The sequence below is a fragment of the Cibotium barometz genome, chromosome 18 (assembly GCF_041138505.1).
Source record: "Cibotium barometz isolate CiBa-2024 chromosome 18, ASM4113850v1, whole genome shotgun sequence".
Classification (NCBI taxonomy): Eukaryota; Viridiplantae; Streptophyta; class Polypodiopsida; order Cyatheales; family Cibotiaceae; genus Cibotium; species Cibotium barometz.
The window spans coordinates 2,389,973-2,410,426 of NC_141063.1; the positions used below are offsets into that span (position 1 = coordinate 2,389,973).

Here is a 20,454-nt window from a genome sequence, read left to right on the forward strand (position 1 = left end):
TTGCTGAGGAAGAGGCTTCGTGAAGAGGTCCTCTGGATTGTCCTCCGTTGAACAAAAGGCTAGCAAGATGTCATTATCCAAAATCTTTTCTCGAACAAAGTGATATCGTATCTCTATATGCTTGGTCCGGGCATGGAAGACCTGGTTCTGAGCAATAGCTATACAGCTCTGGTGGTTGCACTTGATGACCGTGGGTTCCTTTTGCTGAAACTAGTGTTGCATAGAAACACGTGTCTTACTTGGTGGAAACGTACGAAACGTTTTGTACTATATGAAACACGTTTTTTTAAAGCCCAATTTTAATAATGTCCTAGATCACATTGCCATCATTTCGTACATTTTTTCTATGCTCGTTTTTCAGAGGCGGTTCCCTGCATGTTTCACGACGGTATGTACCAGCTGGCCAGTGATAGTGCGCTTGTGAAATCCCCGTGTCATCCTTGGTGTCCTTGGGCCTTGTGGAGGTCTATTCGAGGGGTAATTTTCTTTTATGCTTTACGTACGTTTTCTCTGCAGAGCTCATAGTGAAGTACGCTTTTTACTTTGTGTTCAAAATTTTCTTGCATATCTTCCTCTCCTTGCTCTATTGAGGCCCAAGGCTACCTACCTTAGGCAATATAGAGTGAATTTGGAGCAGTTTTACAAAGGCAGTTTGATTAGGTGAGCCATGTTTTTTCAGTTGCATCTAGCATGGTGAACTTTGTGTGGTCTCTTATAAGTGTTGTCATAGGGCTAAATACATATTTTTTTTGTATATTTCAAGTTAAGAATATACATATTTTTTCTATTTTGTTTGAAACCTTTTCGGACCCGTTTCTTATCTTTTAGGAAACATTTCAAAACGTACGAAACCTGTTTCATACCTGCGTTTCAGAAACGCCTGGCAACATTGGCTGAAACCCAATCTCGCCAAGGAACCTCCTAAGCCACACCACCTCGCAAGCAGCACTACAAGTAGCTCGATACTTTGCCTCAGTGGAAGACAGGGCAATAGTAGGTTGCTTCTTGTTGCTCCAAGAAATCGCTCCCGAGCCAAGGGTAAAGCCGTATCTTAAAGTAGATCTCTTAAAGTAGATCTCCTCGTGTTTGAATCTCCTCCCCAATCAGAGTCACTCCAACCTCGGAGACTGACTCGGTTCTTCGATCCCCTTGTAGTGTCATAAAAGAGTCCAAGATCCTTTGTACCTTGCAGATATTGCAAGATCCGCAATCCTACGTTCCTATGAGTCTTCAAAGGTGTTTGCATAAACTGCAACTGATCTCTGGAAACCATGTTTCTGAAAGAAAGCATCAATATTGTGGTTCCAAGCCCTAGGAGCTTGTTTCAGACTATACAAGGCGTTCCGTAACCTATAAACCATACCTTTTGAGCTCGGAACCTCAAAGCCTGGAGGTTCCGGGCTCCTCTTGCAAGTCACCATTTAGGAACATAGATTTAACATCCATCTGATACACCCACCATTGCTTACGAGAGGCAAGGGCAAGAACTGTCCGAATCGTGGCCATCCTAGCTGTCGGTGTCGATGCTTGGCCGCCGCTAAGCATAGCCCTTAGCCACAAGTCTGGCCTTGTGCTTGTCCACAGACCCATTGGACTTATACTTGGTTTTGTAGACCCACTTGAGACCAATGACCGACCGTTTCAGTGGCCTTGGAACCAACTCCCAAGTCCCATTCTCTATGGCCTCTAGTTCCACTTGCACGTGCCTTGACTTTCAAAGAACTTGTTTTCAGTTCACATGGCTGCTCGGAAGGGACTTGGAGTTGATTTTGATGATGACGTGGTTGAGGTCATTGACAGACATACACTCACAGTCGTTGGCCAATGGAGTTCATGATAGAGGCCTCTACAAAATCACCACTTTCTCCTCACAAATTTCCTCATTCGACTCTCATATCCATCAACTATTCTCTCCTTCTCATGCCTTAGTCTCTGTTGATGCGACCTTTTTGTGGCATTCACGCTTTGTTCATGTACCTATTGCTTTGCAGAAAATTTCTTCCTAGTAATTGGTTCTGTTAGAGGGCAATGGAAAGATGTAAACGAATGACAAAAACGCTGAAGCTCCAAGAGAGATGACAGAAAACAGCAAAACGCTGATGCACTAATCACAAGAAAAGAGTGGATACAACCAGCCCGTAGGCGAGGAGTGGACTCCGTGGGTAGAGGGCTAAAGGTGCTCAACAAAGTGATCAACAAGAATGATCAAGGAATGAATGATAAATGATGAAGAGGGCAGCCCATATATATACTCCAATGTGAGTTGGCCGACTGCAGCCTAGTGTCCCACACGACCTAAAACTAGGTGAAAGCTCCATAAAATGGGTGGGCAACCCACATCAAAGGCCCATAAACACAAGAAAAGCCACCAACATGAGATGATATATGCTAACACCCCCTCTCAGGTCCTGGGGGTGACCCAAGACCCAAGGAGCTGCCATGAATGCCGATAGCTGACTGAGATAATCCTTTGGTGAATAACTATGCAGCATTGTACTGGGTAATATTCAAGGATAATGTCTCCCTCCAAGATCCACTTCCGCACAAAGTGGTACTGGTGTTACGACCCTGTGTTTTTTCCTCTGGACAACAAGTAGATGGGCACGGGATGGACAAGTTTGAACAAGCATCAGTTGGATATGAAAAGGAAAACCCATGTGTGTGGCCAGTCCAAGTGTTAAAAGGGGACAAAAGGGAGTTATAAGTTTATAAGGTTTAATAACCTTTGAAGGTTTAAAAGTATTATTATTTTAAAAGGTATGCGTTTTTGCTAATCGCTTTTGGTGTTTTGGAGAAAGCGCATTGCCCCTTTATAAGTGAAGGGTGGCGGAGCTGAAGGAGGGCAGGGTCGCCGTGTGGAGTCGAGGTGTGGTCATCATGTGGTACAAGCGGGCGGGCAATGCGTATGGCTATAGCTAGGCGGGATGTGCGCATGGCTACAGCCAGGTGGGCTGTGTGTGGCTACAGCCAGGCGGGCTGTGAACAGCTCTGGGCGCCAGGCGGGTTGCAGCCAGCGAAAGGACACCAAACGTACTATGTGTACGGACTGCAATCAACTAGCGACCAGACAGGTGGGCAGCCAGGCAGGCGTCAGATAGGCGGGCAGCCAGGTGTGGGAAGGCGGTGCAGGGGACGAGTGTGCAGCAGCGAATCTGGCTAGGTGCTGGCAGTCGTGGAGCAGGTCACTTGCATGTGACAGCCAAGCGGGTGGTTTTTTGCAGCATGGAGCAGACCGCATCGTTGAGGCATCTCCGCAGCCAGACCGGACAGGCTTAGACCAGCATGATGGAAGCGGGTCTATGGGTAAGCTCACTGGATACCCTTCGCCCCCTTGCACACAGCACCTATTTGTTACAGGGCAGCAGACCGCCTCTGAGGACACTACGCCTTTTTGAGCCTCGATTGACGGCACCCGCACCAGTCGAGATCTCTCTCTCTCTCTCTCTCTCCCTCCCTCCCTCCCGCTGCCCCCCCCCCTTCCCGTTGCCCGCTGCGCCCACCCCTCCCGCTGCCTGCCTCGCCCCCCTTCGCTCTCTCTCCCGTTGCCTGCCTGCCTGCGCCCCCCCCCCCTTGCCCGCCTGCGCCCCTCTCTCCTGCTGCCTGCCTGCGTCCCCCCCCTCACGTTCCCCACATCTCTCCCTCCCCTCCTCCCCGCCTGTGTGCCTTCTTGCCGTCCTGCACCCCGCCTTTTGACCCCTCCATCTCTCGCTCTCTCTCTCTCTCCCCCCTTCTTTCCCTCTCTCAAGCGTTTGCGTTTTTTAGGGTTCGCGTCTGCGTTTTAGGGTTTGGTTGCACTTTCTGAATTTCAGATCTGCAATCTCTCTCTCTCTCTCTCTCTCTCTCTCGCTTCTTCCATGGCTTCCCCCTTGCGCAACCCGACGAAGGCAAACTTTATGGTCACAAACAAGAGGATAACAAATGTGGAAAAGGAGATGAAGGAATGGAAGGCGGAGATGGAGGGATGGTGGAAGGAGAAAGCCAACTTTCTCCAAATGGTATTCAATGAGGATAAGCGGTGGAAAGAGGAGAAGGAGGACCTCATAGCAGAAGTCAAAGACCTTTACGGGGAGGTCAACACGCTCAAAGGCGTAATTTCAGCTCTTTAGAGGGAGCTTGCAGAGGCTAAGGCAAATGGTGGACTTGAAGAAGGTGAAATTCAGCCATCCATGATAGAAGAGCTCAAGGTTATCAAGGAACAAGTACGGGCAATTAAGGAAGAAGAGAAGCAAATCGAAGCAAAGACTTCCTCATGGGTGGAAGTCATTACCAAGACTCAAACGAAGATGGATGAAGCGGAGAAGTGGATAGAGGTCGCCAAGAAGGGTAAAGGTAAGGAGATAACAACCCCTACACCTACAATCATTAACATGACTTTGGAAGAGGAACAACGAAGACGTACACGTGCTTTGCATGTGAGGATTACCGGCCTTAAAGACTGGGATAAAATTGAACAGGAGGTGAAAGAGCTTATGGTGTTGATGGGGATTGACAGTCCGGCACACGCAAAAGCCTGGAGAGTGGGCAAAAAAAGCGGAGGCAACGGGGAAACATCAAAGGAAAGAGCTCTCATACTTCGCTTCCCCTCTATTGAGGCGAAGAAGGAGTTCTTGAAGAGGCGACCCACTTTAAAGAAAACATGCATTTTTCTTGGTGACGATCTTACTCTTTCACAGCTTGCACATATGAAGGAAGTCACGCCAACGATTAGGGCGGCAAGAGAAAAGGGAAAGATAGCATTTTATAGAGAAGGGAGGGTGGTCATCGTGGAGCGACGCTCTACATGACCGTGCGAGACCTAAGGGACCAAATTAAAGCTGGCAGCCTGGAACTGCAATGGATCCCTCAGACTTGATGTAGGTGCCTTTGAGGACAGCTTTAGAGATAGAGATATAGTCTTCTACTCGGAGACTCACTAGGCCCCTGGTCAGATGATGCCATAGGTGATAGGATACAGATGGGAGACAGCTTGCAGAGTAGGGACGAGATCGGTACACAGTAGTAGAGGATAGGGGGGGTGGCAGTTCTTTTCAGGGAGGAGCTGCAACCGCTTCTACACATCGTTCGGAGAGATGATTAGGCCAGATATATGTGGGTGAGACTGAGGGCCGGCACAGGTAGATTCCTGTATATTGCCATATGCTATTTTGCACCTAGAGGGCAGTCTCCTTTCTCTGTGCTAAATAATGACATATGGGAGTTCTCTAGGGATGGAGACATCATCCTGTTAGGGGACTTTAATGCCTGGACGGGCCACCGCCAGACAGCCTTTTATGATACCTCAGAGGAGATGCTGAGAGAGCTGGACACTCTGGATATGGGATTAGACAGACGCTCACAGGATGTGGAGTGCACAGAGTATGGGAGATATTTGGTAGATATGGGGACTGCACATGGGTTGGCCATACTTAATGGCTTGCAGAGGTTTCCGTCAGCAGTTGATTTTACTTGCTTTCCACATAGACATGGTGCTAGCACAGGGGATTATATTATGGCTATGTTGAGCTTTGTTTCATGCATTGAGGACTTCACAGTTGGATCTCGGCACATTGGGGTAGTAGTGGATCTTGCATTGTTGACATTGACCATCTCTTTTCACTTTACCACAGCTCAGAGGACACGAGGGGCAGATCACACTCGATATACTTTTACTTCAGAGACTGATGCTGTCTACAAAGATGGGATTTATAGACGTCTGTACACAGAGGAGCCAGGGAGATCTTTGGAGGAGCTGACCCATATACTGACCCATATACTGACAAAGACTTTATAGGATGCAGCGAGAGAGGCATATCCACATACTCAGCCTCGACAGAGACAGCGTTCTGGGTGTATGCCCCAGAACAGCTGGTATGATGAGGAGTGCAAAGAGACAAGAGCCCGTGCATGGCCCTGTGAAAATGGAACAGCACACGTGTGGGCATGGTGGTTGCAGAGTCAGAATATTTTATGATTCACATGGGGGGTGCCCGGACAGAGTTTAAGATGTGTGGACATCCCTAGGTGTGAAGGGGGGAACTAGAAACATTAAACTTTAATGTTTATTAAAGTTTGCCCCTAGGCCTTAGTGGCCCTAGGGACTTATTAAAGTTGGGGGCCCTAGGGATTATTTTGGGGAGGAGCCACTTTTGGAGTAGTGCTTCTCTCTCCTCCCCCCCTCTCTCTAGCTTTTGGGAAAGGAGTCGTGGAGGAGCCTTCAAGCGCATGTACACAAGCGTGGAGAAGTGGAAGAGCAAGTCGACTGCAGATTCTGGAGTGCTGTTGCTGTTTTTCTGAGTGTAAATCAGCCGTACAGCACTGTACGGCTAGATCTGTGCAAGTACACTTTCTCTCTCTCTCTCTCTGGTACAGGCTGTGGGTCTTCTTCTCTGCTGGACTGGCTGCGCACAGGTACTGTACAGGCTGTACAGACTAGTTTTCAGCAGTACCATACTGGTTTGCAGTGAATGATGATACATGTGTATGGCTTAGAGAGATTGGGACGCTGATCTTGCCATATTGTATATTTCACTCTGGATATTTTGATGCATCACCAGAATGCAATCGAGGACGCTTGCCATTTTTCAAGAGTGGGGTATGTCATGGCCCTGTGAAAATGGAACAGCACAAGTGTGGGCATGGTGGTTGCAGAGTCAGAATATTTTATGATTCACATGGGGGGTGCCCGGACAGAGTTTAAGATGTGTGGACATCCCTAGGTGTGAAGGGGGGAACTAGAAACATTAAACTTTAATGTTTATTAATTGCCCCTAGGCCTTAGTGGCCCTAGGGACTTATTAAAGTTGGGGGCCCTAGGGATTATTTTGGGGAGGAGCCACTTTTGGAGTAGTGCTTCTCTCTCCTCCCCCTCTCTCTAGCTTTTGGGAAAGGAGTCGTGGAGGAGCCTTCAAGCGCATGTAGACAAGCGTGGAGAAGTGGAAGAGCAAGTTGACTGCAGATTCTGGAGTGCTGCTGCTGTTTTTCTGAGTGTAAATCAGCCGTACAGCACTGTACGGCCAGATCTGTGCAAGTACACTTTCTCTCTCTCTCTCTGGTACAGGCTGTGGGTCTTCTTCTCTGCTGGACTGGCTGCGCACAGGTACTGTACAGGCTGTGCAGACTAGTTTTCAGCAGTACCACACTGTACGGCTGCCGTACAGTGTATGGACAGCCAGGTACAGCAAGTACAGTTGCTGCAGGCGGTGCAGACAGGTGCTGGACAGGCCTGGTTACACAGATTCAGGTGACCAGAATCAGGACAGCAGGCTGATTGTGCAAGTACAACTTCTGGCACGTATCCCGAGGTGGTACAGATGGGTACGGGGCTGTTTTTCAGATCTGTACATTCAAAGTCGGCACAAAGGTGGACAAGGGCTGGTTTTCCATGAACATAGACATCATGTCGATGGCGTTCAACTGATGGAACTTTCAGCTTCTCTTTGCTTTGGATTCAGGACTGTTTTGGGACAGTTTACGGGCTGTTTTTGTGTGGCTGCAAATTCAGCTATGTGTGCTTGGGTTTTTGGCTACAGGCACAGGTCTTTTGGTTATGTTTCTTGGCATGGGAGTGATGCAAGCTCGCATGGCCGCGTGCTCATGGAGCAGATTGTTTTCTTCCTGCTAGAAAGGAACAGTGGGACCTACAGTTATGGACATCTCTATGTTGCCAGATGTTTCATGTGGGAACAGGTAACTAGATGTATGGAAACATGACAGAAGTTTCAAAGGGAAACAGGCCTAAGGGTTTCATGTGGAAACAGGTCGTAGGTTTCTCGAGGAAGCATGTTTTTGGGTTTCTCCAGGAGATAGGTCACATGCAGGCAGAAGGTACAGGAATGGACACATGTTTGGTACAGCCTTGCTACTGATTGGGCAGGGGACAGGGAATCCATGATAGAGATGGATAGTACCCTTGGATGGTAGAGAGGGTTTGTACAGGTGTGTCGACTGTATGTTATGCTGTGCTGTGATACTCTTCTGAGAGACAGTTTGGAAGTCTGTGTTGTGATACAGGAGCACTGGATGTGTCAGGGTGTGATGCTGTTCATAGTGTGAGAGGTTATGGATGGTTGTGGCAGCGTTGATCATGGGAGAAAGCTTCTGTATGCAGACTCAGTGTGAGAGAGTCTTTTGATATGAACAATGGCTGGACTTGTTTGTGGATGCCGTGTGGACTAGAAGCCAGATGCAGGTTCTTTGCAGGCTTGAGGGGTTCTACTGTGACGACTGAGTTCCCAGCCCTATATTGTAATCAAAGCTCTTACAATCAATTAAAGAAATACCGCAAGGGGCGCCACTGCGATTTGGGGCCAATCGGTGTCCGTGTACTTTTTGTAGGAGCACTCTAGCTCCCCCTGTTTGTTTTCCTTTTCTAGGTCCTCAATGGTGTTGAAGTGTTTTATGTGCAAATGTTTGTTCCACCGCCCTTTGCTCTCTGAAGGCCGGTTTACAAGGTTCCGTTGCCGGGACACATCGTCGACTTTCTCAAGGAGGCGAGTCCGTGGTTGCTTTGGTCGGGACAATCGCCAACTTTCCTAAGGGGGCGAGCTCGTGGTTGTCTCATGAGAGTCACATCAAAAGCTTCGACATGAGGAAAGTGAAAAGGAAGTGCAGGACACAGTACAGGATTTTGTGTCTTTGCCTATATGAGGTGAAGAGCAAGAGTTGATGATGAAGCTCAGGAGAAAAGTCACCAAGAACAAGAAGTAGTCGGCCAGGAACAAGAAGCAGTTGAAGTGTTATGGTGCAAGAGATGCGTTGAAGGCTATGGCTTTCGACAGTTTGTTACCGGTGGTATCTTCACGGAGGCTTCATGGGTTCGGAAGACAGTTTCTTTCTATGTCTAGCAGTGGTGATCTACTATGCTTCATCGAGGACTTGTGCTTATCACTTGGGTGGAGTGCAAGCAGGTTTTGGGTGCCTGAGGATGTATCAGATGAGGCTCAGATGGAAGTGGAGGAACTTGACGAGGTTCTTATTCCCGAGCATATACTGGCACATAAGGAAGGAAAGGTACAGGGTAAAGTTTCCCGTCGCTATCCTGTGAAGTTCAAGAGCTGTTCACTGATGGATACGAAGTGGATGGAGGAGGTTCACTGATGGATGCGAAGTGGATGGAGGAGGGGGACTTAGCAGATTCACCTGAGGAGTTGCAGCTTTATCTTGATGCCTTTGAGTTGGAGTCGGCTCTTGTTACGGCTCATTCAGGTTCAGCAGAGCATGGGTCTGGAGCATTGCCTGATGCTCAAGAGGGGGGTAGCACCACCGCTTCCTTGTTGTTAGAGACAAGCTCATTTGTTATCTAGGAGTCGCTTGGTGACATCTTTGTATTCACCCGAAGGTACTGAGGCTGACAGTACATCTGCTTATGGGACTTCTATGATATTGTGTTCTAGACACATGAGATGGTAAAGTTGGCAGTTGCGCGCACCTGGAACTCTAACTGCAACTATGGATAACTCTATGGAGGACATAAGTCTTGCGAGCAGTCCTAGAGTTGGTTTGGTTCCATGGAAATATGGATCGAACTCTATTTGTGCATGTATGCATACACTTTTTGAGGTAGAGGTATTTTTGTATTCTGGTGCCATTGGATCCTGGTACCATTGAGAATACATTGGGAGATACTCTGCATTGTGTCATGTGCTGCATGTATATTGGTATGATACATCAAGTGCTTTATTATGTTCATGGATGCACCATTGGGTGTAACTCTTGCGGGATGGCCATGAAACATATGTGGGAAAGTACTTACTGGATGTAGTGTTTGGATGCATTGAGTGCTTTCATATGCTCATGTTTTACCTTCAGTCGTGGGTCCTGCGGGATGCCCATGGGCGTAAGGCTTGCGAGCAGCCCTTAGACTGTTACTTTGGAGTAGGTAGAGCATTTTGAGGAGCATATTGTTTGCGAATGCATATGTGTGTCATATGTAGAATGATGCATGGTTTTGTTTTTGGCTAACACAGTTAACGTGTTTGCATTTGGTTTTAGACTTTTGCTGTAGGTTCTGAAGGAACAAGCAAGAGGACAGTGTGGCTTATTGTGCAGGATAATTGTTCTATCATCCAGATGCATTGGAAGGCCATTGTTTTTGCCATATGGGGTGTCTTTGCTCATGAGATGCTTTTCTATGCCATTGGTTTGCAGTGAATGATGATACATGTGTATGGCTTAGAGAGATTGGGACGCTGATCTTGCCATATTGTATATTTCACTCTGGATATTTTGATGCATCACCAGAATGCAATCGAGGACGCTTGCCATTTTTCAAGAGGGGGGTATGTCATGGCCCTGTGAAAATGGAACAGCACAAGTGTGGGCATGGTGGTTGCAGAGTCAGAATATTTTATGATTCACATGGGGGGTGCCCGGACAGAGTTTAAGATGTGTGGACATCCCTAGGTGTGAAGGGGGGAACTAGAAACATTAAACTTTAATGTTTATTAAAGTTTGCCCCTAGGCCTTAGTGGCCCTAGGGACTTATTAAAGTTGGGGGCCCTAGGGATTATTTTGGGGAGGAGCCACTTTTGGAGTAGTGCTTCTCTCTCCTCCCCCTCTCTCTAGCTTTTGGGAAAGGAGTCGTGGAGGAGCCTTCAAGCGCATGTACACAAGCGTGGAGAAGTGGAAGAGCAAGTCGACTGCAGATTCTGGAGTGCTGCTGCTGTTTTTCTGAGTGTAAATCAGCCGTACAGCACTGTACGGCCAGATCTGTGCAAGTACACTTTCTCTCTCTCTCTCTGGTACAGGCTGTGGGTCTTCTTCTCTGCTGGACTGGCTGCGCACAGGTACTGTACAGGCTGTGCAGACTAGTTTTCAGCAGTACCATACTGTACGGCTGCCGTACAGTGTATGGACAGCCAGGTACAGCAAGTACAGTTGCTGCAGGCGGTGCAGACAGGTGCTGGACAGGCCTGGTTACACAGATTCAGGTGACCAGAATCAGGACAGCAGGCTGATTGTGCAAGTACAACTTCTGGCACGTATCCCGAGGTGGTACAGATGGGTACGGGGCTGTTTTTCAGATCTGTACATTCAAAGTCGGCACAAAGGTGGACAAGGGCTGGTTTTCCATGAACATAGACATCATGTCGATGGCGTTCAACTGATGGAACTTTCAGCTTCTCTTTGCTTTGGATTCAGGACTGTTTTGGGACAGTTTACGGGCTGTTTTTGTGTGGCTGCAAATTCAGCTATGTGTGCTTGGGTTTTTGGCTACAGGCATAGGTCTTTTGGTTATGTTTCTTGGCATGGGAGTGATGCAAGCTCCCATGGCCGCGTGCTCATGGAGCAGATTGTTTTCTTCCTGCTAGAAAGGAACAGTGGGACCTACAGTTATGGGCATCTCTATGTTGCCAGATGTTTCATGTGGGAACAGGTAACTAGATGTATGGAAACAAGACAGAAGTTTCAAAGGGAAACAGGCCTAAGGGTTTCATGTGGAAACAGGTCGTAGGTTTCTTGAGGAAACATGTATTTGGGTTTCTCCAGGAGATAGGTCACATGCAAGCAGAAGGTACAGGAATGGACACATGTTTGGTACAGCCTTGCTACTGATTGGGCAGGGGACAGGGAATCCATGACAGAGATGGATAGTACCCTTGGATGGTAGAGAGGGTTTGTACAGGTGTGTCGACTGTATGTTATGCTGTGCTGTGATACTCTTCTGAGAGACAGTTTGGGAGTCTGTGTTGTGATACAGGAGCACTGGATGTGTCAGGGTGTGATGCTGTTCATAGTGTGAGAGGTTATGGATGGTTGTGGCAGCCTTGATCATGGGAGAAAGCTTCTGTATGCAGACTCAATGTGAGAGAGTCTTTTGATATGAACAATGGCTGGACTTGTTTGTGGATGCCGTGTGGACTAGAAGCCAGATGCAGGTTCTTTGCAGGCTTTAGGGGTTCTACTGTGACGATTGAGTTCCCAGCCTTATATTGTAATCAAAGCTCTTACGATCAATTAAAGAAATACCGCAAGGGGCGCCACTGCGATTTGGGGCCAATCGGTGTCCGTGTACTTTTTGCAGGAGCACTCTAGCTCCCCCTGTTTGTTTTCCTTTTCTAGGTCCTCAATGGTGTTGAAGTGTTTTATGTGCAAATGTTTGTTCCACCGCCCTTTGCTCTCTGAAGGCCGGTTTACAAGGTTCCGTTGCCGGGACACATCGTCGACTTTCTCAAGGAGGCGAGTCCGTGGTTGCTTTGGTCGGGACAATCGCCAACTTTCCTAAGGGGGCGAGCTCGTGGTTGTCTCATGAGAGTCACATCAAAAGCTTCAACATGAGGAAAGTGAAAAGGAAGTGCAGGACACAGTACAGGATTTTGTGTCTTTGCCTATATGAGGTGAAGAGCAAGAGTTGATGATGAAGCTCAGGAGAAAAGACACCAAGAACAAGAAGTAGTCGGCCAGGAACAAGAAGCAGTTGAAGTGTTATGGTGCAAGAGATGCGTTGAAGGCTATGGCTTTCGACAGTTTGTTACCGGTGGTATCTTCACGGAGGCTTCATGGGTTCGGAAGACAGTTTCTTTCTATGTCTAGCAGTGGTGATCTACTATGCTTCATCGAGGACTTGTGCTTATCACTTGGGTGGAGTGCAAGCAGGTTTTGGGTGCCTGAGGATGTATCAGATGAGGCTCAGATGGAAGTGGAGGAACTTGACGAGGTTCTTATTCCCGAGCATATACTGGCACATAAGGAAGGAAAGGTACAGGGTAAAGTTTCCCGTCGCTATCCTGTGAAGTTCAAGAGCTGTTCACTGATGGATACGAAGTGGATGGAGGAGGTTCACTGATGGATGCGAAGTGGATGGAGGAGGGTGACTTAGCAGATTCACCTGAGGAGTTGCAGCTTTATCTTGATGCCTTTGAGTTGGAGTCGGCTCTTGTTACGGCTCATTCAGGTTCAGCAGAGCATGGGTCTGGAGCATTGCCTGATGCTCAAGAGGGGGGTAGCACCACCGCTCCCTTGTTGTTAGAGACAAGCTCATTTGTTATCTAGGAGTCGCTTGGTGACATCTTTGTATTCACCCGAAGGTACTGAGGCTGACAGTACATCTGCTTATGGGACTTCTATGATATTGTGTTCTAGACACATGAGATGGTAAAGTTGGCAGTTGCGCGCACCTGGAACTCTAACTGCAACTATGGATAACTCTATGGAGGACATAAGTCTTGCGAGCAGTCCTAGAGTTGGTTTGGTTTCATGGAAATATGGATCGAACTCTATTTGTGCATGTATGCATATACTTTTTGAGGTAGAGGTATTTTTGTATTCTGGTGCCATTGGATCCTGGTACCATTGAGAATACATTGGGAGATACTCTGCATTGTGTCATGTGCTGCATGTATATTGGTATGATACATCAAGTGCTTTATTATGTTCATGGATGCACCATTGGGTGTAACTCTTGCGGGATGGCCATGAAACATATGTGGGAAAGTACTTACTGGATGTAGTGTTTGGATGCATTGAGTGCTTTCATATGCTCATGTTTTACCTTCAGTCGTGGGTCCTGCGGGATGCCCATGGGCGTAAGGCTTGCGAGCAGCCCTTAGACTGTTACTTTGGAGTAGGTAGAGCATTTTGAGGAGCATATTGTTTGCGAATGCATATGTGTGTCATATGTAGAATGATGCATGGTTTTGTTTTTGGCTAACACAGTTAACGTGTTTCCATTTGGTTTTAGACTTTTGCTGGAGGTTCTGAAGGAACAAGCAAGAGGACAGTGTGGCTTATTGTGCAGGATGATTGTTCTATCATCCAGATGCATTGGAAGGCCATTGTTTTTGCCATATGGGGTGTCTTTGCTCATGAGATGCTTTTCTATGCCATTGGTTTGCAGTGAATGATGATACATGTGTATGGCTTAGAGAGATTGGGACGCTGATCTTGCCATATTGTATATTTCACTCTGGATATTTTGATGCATCACCAGAATGCAATCGAGGACGCTTGCCATTTTTCAAGAGGGGGGTATGTCATGGCCCTGTGAAAATGGAACAGCACAAGTGTGGGCATGGTGGTTGCAGAGTCAGAATATTTTATGATTCACATGGGGGGTGCCCGGACAGAGTTTAAGATGTGTGGACATCCCTAGGTGTGAAGGGGGGAACTAGAAACATTAAACTTTAATGTTTATTAAAGTTTGCCCCTAGGCCTTAGTGGCCCTAGGGACTTATTAAAGTTGGGGGCCCTAGGGATTATTTTGGGGAGGAGCCACTTTTGGAGTAGTGCTTCTCTCTCCTCCCCCTCTCTCTAGCTTTTGGGAAAGGAGTCGTGGAGGAGCCTTCAAGCGCATGTACACAAGCGTGGAGAAGTGGAAGAGCAAGTCGACTGCAGATTCTGGAGTGCTGCTGCTGTTTTTCTGAGTGTAAATCAGCCGTACAGCACTGTACGGCCAGATCTGTGCAAGTACACTTTCTCTCTCTCTCTCTGGTACAGGCTGTGGGTCTTCTTCTCTGCTGGACTGGTGCGCACAGGTACTGTACAGGCTGTGCAGACTAGTTTTCAGCAGTACCATACTGTACGGCTGCCGTACAGTGTATGGACAGCCAGGTACAGCAAGTACAGTTGCTGCAGGCGGTGCAGACAGGTGCTGGACAGGCCTGGTTACACAGATTCAGGTGACCAGAATCAGGACAGCAGGCTGATTGTGCAAGTACAACTTCTGGCACGTATCCCGAGGTGGTACAGATGGGTACGGGGCTGTTTTTCAGATCTGTACATTCAAAGTCGGCACAAAGGTGGACAAGGGCTGGTTTTCCATGAACATAGACATCATGTCGATGGCGTTCAACTGATGGAACTTTCAGCTTCTCTTTGCTTTGGATTCAGGACTGTTTTGGGACAGTTTACGGGCTGTTTTTGTGTGGCTGCAAATTCAGCTATGTGTGCTTGGGTTTTTGGCTACAGGCACAGGTCTTTTGGTTATGTTTCTTGGCATGGGAGTGATGCAAGCTCGCATGGCCGCGTGCTCATGGAGCAGATTGTTTTCTTCCTGCTAGAAAGGAACAGTGGGACCTACAGTTATGGGCATCTCTATGTTGCCAGATGTTTCATGTGGGAACAGGTAACTAGATGTATGGAAACAAGACAGAAGTTTCAAAGGGAAACAGGCCTAAGGGTTTCATGTGGAAACAGGTCGTAGGTTTCTTGAGGAAACATGTATTTGGGTTTCTCCAGGAGATAGGTCACATGCAAGCAGAAGGTACAGGAATGGACACATGTTTGGTACAGCCTTGCTACTGATTGGGCAGGGGACAGGGAATCCATGACAGAGATGGATAGTACCCTTGGATGGTAGAGAGGGTTTGTACAGGTGTGTCGACTGTATGTTATGCTGTGCTGTGATACTCTTCTGAGAGACAGTTTGGGAGTCTGTGTTGTGATACAGGAGCACTGGATGTGTCAGGGTGTGATGCTGTTCATAGTGTGAGAGGTTATGGATGGTTGTGGCAGCCTTGATCATGGGAGAAAGCTTCTGTATGCAGACTCAATGTGAGAGAGTCTTTTGATATGAACAATGGCTGGACTTGTTTGTGGATGCCGTGTGGACTAGAAGCCAGATGCAGGTTCTTTGCAGGCTTTAGGGGTTCTACTGTGACGATTGAGTTCCCAGCCTTATATTGTAATCAAAGCTCTTACGATCAATTAAAGAAATACCGCAAGGGGCGCCACTGCGATTTGGGGCCAATCGGTGTCCGTGTACTTTTTGCAGGAGCACTCTAGCTCCCCCTGTTTGTTTTCCTTTTCTAGGTCCTCAATGGTGTTGAAGTGTTTTATGTGCAAATGTTTGTTCCACCGCCCTTTGCTCTCTGAAGGCCGGTTTACAAGGTTCCGTTGCCGGGACACATCGTCGACTTTCTCAAGGAGGCGAGTCCGTGGTTGCTTTGGTCGGGACAATCGCCAACTTTCCTAAGGGGGCGAGCTCGTGGTTGTCTCATGAGAGTCACATCAAAAGCTTCAACATGAGGAAAGTGAAAAGGAAGTGCAGGACACAGTACAGGATTTTGTGTCTTTGCCTATATGAGGTGAAGAGCAAGAGTTGATGATGAAGCTCAGGAGAAAAGACACCAAGAACAAGAAGTAGTCGGCCAGGAACAAGAAGCAGTTGAAGTGTTATGGTGCAAGAGATGCGTTGAAGGCTATGGCTTTCGACAGTTTGTTACCGGTGGTATCTTCACGGAGGCTTCATGGGTTCGGAAGACAGTTTCTTTCTATGTCTAGCAGTGGTGATCTACTATGCTTCATCGAGGACTTGTGCTTATCACTTGGGTGGAGTGCAAGCAGGTTTTGGGTGCCTGAGGATGTATCAGATGAGGCTCAGATGGAAGTGGAGGAACTTGACGAGGTTCTTATTCCCGAGCATATACTGGCACATAAGGAAGGAAAGGTACAGGGTAAAGTTTCCCGTCGCTATCCTGTGAAGTTCAAGAGCTGTTCACTGATGGATACGAAGTGGATGGAGGAGGTTCACTGATGGATGCGAAGTGGATGGAGGAGGGTGACTTAGCAGATTCACCTGAGGAGTTGCAGCTTTATCTTGATGCCTTTGAGTTGGAGTCGGCTCTTGTTACGGCTCATTCAGGTTCAGCAGAGCATGGGTCTGGAGCATTGCCTGATGCTCAAGAGGGGGGTAGCACCACCGCTCCCTTGTTGTTAGAGACAAGCTCATTTGTTATCTAGGAGTCGCTTGGTGACATCTTTGTATTCACCCGAAGGTACTGAGGCTGACAGTACATCTGCTTATGGGACTTCTATGATATTGTGTTCTAGACACATGAGATGGTAAAGTTGGCAGTTGCGCGCACCTGGAACTCTAACTGCAACTATGGATAACTCTATGGAGGACATAAGTCTTGCGAGCAGTCCTAGAGTTGGTTTGGTTTCATGGAAATATGGATCGAACTCTATTTGTGCATGTATGCATATACTTTTTGAGGTAGAGGTATTTTTGTATTCTGGTGCCATTGGATCCTGGTACCATTGAGAATACATTGGGAGATACTCTGCATTGTGTCATGTGCTGCATGTATATTGGTATGATACATCAAGTGCTTTATTATGTTCATGGATGCACCATTGGGTGTAACTCTTGCGGGATGGCCATGAAACATATGTGGGAAAGTACTTACTGGATGTAGTGTTTGGATGCATTGAGTGCTTTCATATGCTCATGTTTTACCTTCAGTCGTGGGTCCTGCGGGATGCCCATGGGCGTAAGGCTTGCGAGCAGCCCTTAGACTGTTACTTTGGAGTAGGTAGAGCATTTTGAGGAGCATATTGTTTGCGAATGCATATGTGTGTCATATGTAGAATGATGCATGGTTTTGTTTTTGGCTAACACAGTTAACGTGTTTCCATTTGGTTTTAGACTTTTGCTGGAGGTTCTGAAGGAACAAGCAAGAGGACAGTGTGGCTTATTGTGCAGGATGATTGTTCTATCATCCAGATGCATTGGAAGGCCATTGTTTTTGCCATATGGGGTGTCTTTGCTCATGAGATGCTTTTCTATGCCATTGGTTTGCAGTGAATGATGATACATGTGTATGGCTTAGAGAGATTGGGACGCTGATCTTGCCATATTGTATATTTCACTCTGGATATTTTGATGCATCACCAGAATGCAATCGAGGACGCTTGCCATTTTTCAAGAGGGGGGTATGTCATGGCCCTGTGAAAATGGAACAGCACAAGTGTGGGCATGGTGGTTGCAGAGTCAGAATATTTTATGATTCACATGGGGGGTGCCCGGACAGAGTTTAAGATGTGTGGACATCCCTAGGTGTGAAGGGGGGAACTAGAAACATTAAACTTTAATGTTTATTAAAGTTTGCCCCTAGGCCTTAGTGGCCCTAGGGACTTATTAAAGTTGGGGGCCCTAGGGATTATTTTGGGGAGGAGCCACTTTTGGAGTAGTGCTTCTCTCTCCTCCCCCTCTCTCTAGCTTTTGGGAAAGGAGTCGTGGAGGAGCCTTCAAGCGCATGTACACAAGCGTGGAGAAGTGGAAGAGCAAGTCGACTGCAGATTCTGGAGTGCTGCTGCTGTTTTTCTGAGTGTAAATCAGCCGTACAGCACTGTACGGCCAGATCTGTGCAAGTACACTTTCTCTCTCTCTCTCTGGTACAGGCTGTGGGTCTTCTTCTCTGCTGGACTGGTGCGCACAGGTACTGTACAGGCTGTGCAGACTAGTTTTCAGCAGTACCATACTGTACGGCTGCCGTACAGTGTATGGACAGCCAGGTACAGCAAGTACAGTTGCTGCAGGCGGTGCAGACAGGTGCTGGACAGGCCTGGTTACACAGATTCAGGTGACCAGAATCAGGACAGCAGGCTGATTGTGCAAGTACAACTTCTGGCACGTATCCCGAGGTGGTACAGATGGGTACGGGGCTGTTTTTCAGATCTGTACATTCAAAGTCGGCACAAAGGTGGACAAGGGCTGGTTTTCCATGAACATAGACATCATGTCGATGGCGTTCAACTGATGGAACTTTCAGCTTCTCTTTGCTTTGGATTCAGGACTGTTTTGGGACAGTTTACGGGCTGTTTTTGTGTGGCTGCAAATTCAGCTATGTGTGCTTGGGTTTTTGGCTACAGGCACAGGTCTTTTGGTTATGTTTCTTGGCATGGGAGTGATGCAAGCTCGCATGGCCGCGTGCTCATGGAGCAGATTGTTTTCTTCCTGCTAGAAAGGAACAGTGGGACCTACAGTTATGGGCATCTCTATGTTGCTAGATGTTTCATGTGGGAACAGGTAACTAGATGTATGGAAACATGACAGAAGTTTCAAAGGGAAACAGGCCTAAGGGTTTCATGTGGAAACAGGTCGTAGGTTTCTCGAGGAAACATGTTTTTGGGTTTCTCCAGGAGATAGGTCAATGCAGGCAGAAGGTACAGGAATGGACACATGTTTGGTACAGCCTTGCTACTGATTGGGCAGGGGACAGGGAATCCATGACAGAGATGGATAGTACCCTTGGATGGTAGAGAGGGTTTGTACAGGTGTGTCGACTGTATGTTATGCTGTGCTGTGATACTCTTCTGAGAGACAGTTTGGGAGTCTGTGTTGTGATACAGGAGCACTGGATGTGTCAGGGTGTGATGCTGTTCATAGTGTGAGAGGTTATGGATGGTTGTGGCAGCCTTGATCATGGGAGAAAGCTTCTGTATGCAAGACTCAATGTGAGAGAGTCTTTTGATATGAACAATGGCTGGACTTGTTTGTGGATGCCGTGTGGACTAGAAGCCAGATGCAGGTTCTTTGCAGGCTTTAGGGGTTCTACTGTGACGACTGAGTTCCCAGCCTTATATTGTAATCAAAGCTCTTACAATCAATTAAAGAAATACCGCAAGGGGCGCCACTGCGATTTGGGGCCAATCGGTGTCCGTGTACTTTTTGCAGGAGCACTCTAGCTCCCCCTGTTTGTTTTCCTTTTCTAGGTCCTCAATGGTGTTGAAGTGTTTTATGTGCAAATGTTTGTTCCACCGCCCTTTGCTCTCTGAAGGCCGGTTTACAAGGTTCCGTTGCCGGGACACATCGTCGACTTTCTCAAGGAGGCGAGTCCGTGGTTGCTTTGGTCGGGACAATCGCCAACTTTCCTAAGGAGCCGAGCTCGTGGTTGTCTCATGAGAGTCACATCAAAAGCTTCAACATGAGGAAAGTGAAAAGGAAGTGCAGGACACAGTACAGGATTTTGTGTCTTTGCCTATATGAGGTGAAGAGCAACAGTTGATGATGAAGCTCAGGAGAAAAGACACCAAGAACAAGAAGTAGTCGGCCAGGAACAAGAAGCAGTTGAAGTGTTATGGTGCAAGAGATGCGTTGAAGGCTATGGCTTTCGACAGTTTGTTACCGGTGGTATCTTCACGGAGGCTTCATGGGTTCGGAAGACAGTTTCTTTCTATGTCTAGCAGTGGTGATCTACTATGCTTCATCGAGGACTTGTGCTTATCACTTGGGTGGAGTGCAAGCAGGTTTTGGGTGCCTGAGGATGTATCAGATGAGGCTCAGATGGAAGTGGAGGAACTTGACGAGGTTCTTATTCCCGAGCATATACTGGCACATAAGGAAGGAAAGGTACAGGGTAAAGTTTCCCGTCGCTATCCTGTGAAGTTCAAGAGCTGTTCACTGATGGATACGAAGTGGATGGAGGAGGTTCACTGATGGATGCGAAGTGGATGGAGGAGGGTGACTTAGCAGATTCACCTGAGGAGTTGCAGCTTTATCTTGATGCCTTTGAGTTGGAGTCGGCTCTTGTTACGGCTCATTCAGGTTCAGCAGAGCATGGGTCTGGAGCATTGCCTGATGCTCAAGAGGGGGGTAGCACCACCGCTCCCTTGTTGTTAGAGACAAGCTCATTTGTTATCTAGGAGTCGCTTGGTGACATCTTTGTATTCACCCGAAGGTACTGAGGCTGACAGTACATCTGCTTATGGGACTTCTATGATATTGTGTTCTAGACACATGAGATGGTAAAGTTG

The 20,454-nt window shown here is 47.6% G+C and overlaps 2 protein-coding genes across 5 annotated transcripts in view; both read left to right on the forward strand.

Moving 5' to 3' along the window:
• The window catches only part of LOC147628819 (YebC-like protein), a 99,837-nt gene that overhangs the window by 16,774 nt on the left and 62,609 nt on the right, over nt 1-20,454 (forward strand). The gene's annotated exons all lie outside the window — the stretch shown is intronic.
• On the forward strand, nt 1,739-19,735 carry LOC147628820 (uncharacterized). The gene is made up of 3 exons (XM_086812992.1): nt 1,739-1,789; nt 14,231-15,111; nt 18,774-19,735. The coding sequence occupies exons 1-3, from the start codon at nt 1,739-1,741 to the stop codon at nt 18,958-18,960; spliced, it is 1,119 nt and encodes a 372-aa protein (XP_086669118.1). The 3' UTR covers nt 18,961-19,735.

What these genes read in the sequence shown, in the direction of transcription:
- LOC147628820 (XM_086812992.1), top strand. Translation starts at nt 1,739, where the DNA reads ATGGCTGCTCGGAAGGGACTTGGAGTTGATTTTGATGATGACGTGGTT. An exon ending in TTGATGATGACGTGGTTGAG is followed by an intron (nt 1,790 to 14,230) that starts GTCATTGACAGA and finishes CCCTCTCTCTAG; the next exon opens with CTTTTGGGAAAGGAGTCGTG. An exon ending in AGGGTTTCATGTGGAAACAG is followed by an intron (nt 15,112 to 18,773) that starts GTCGTAGGTTTC and finishes AAAGGGAAACAG; the next exon opens with GCCTAAGGGTTTCATGTGGA.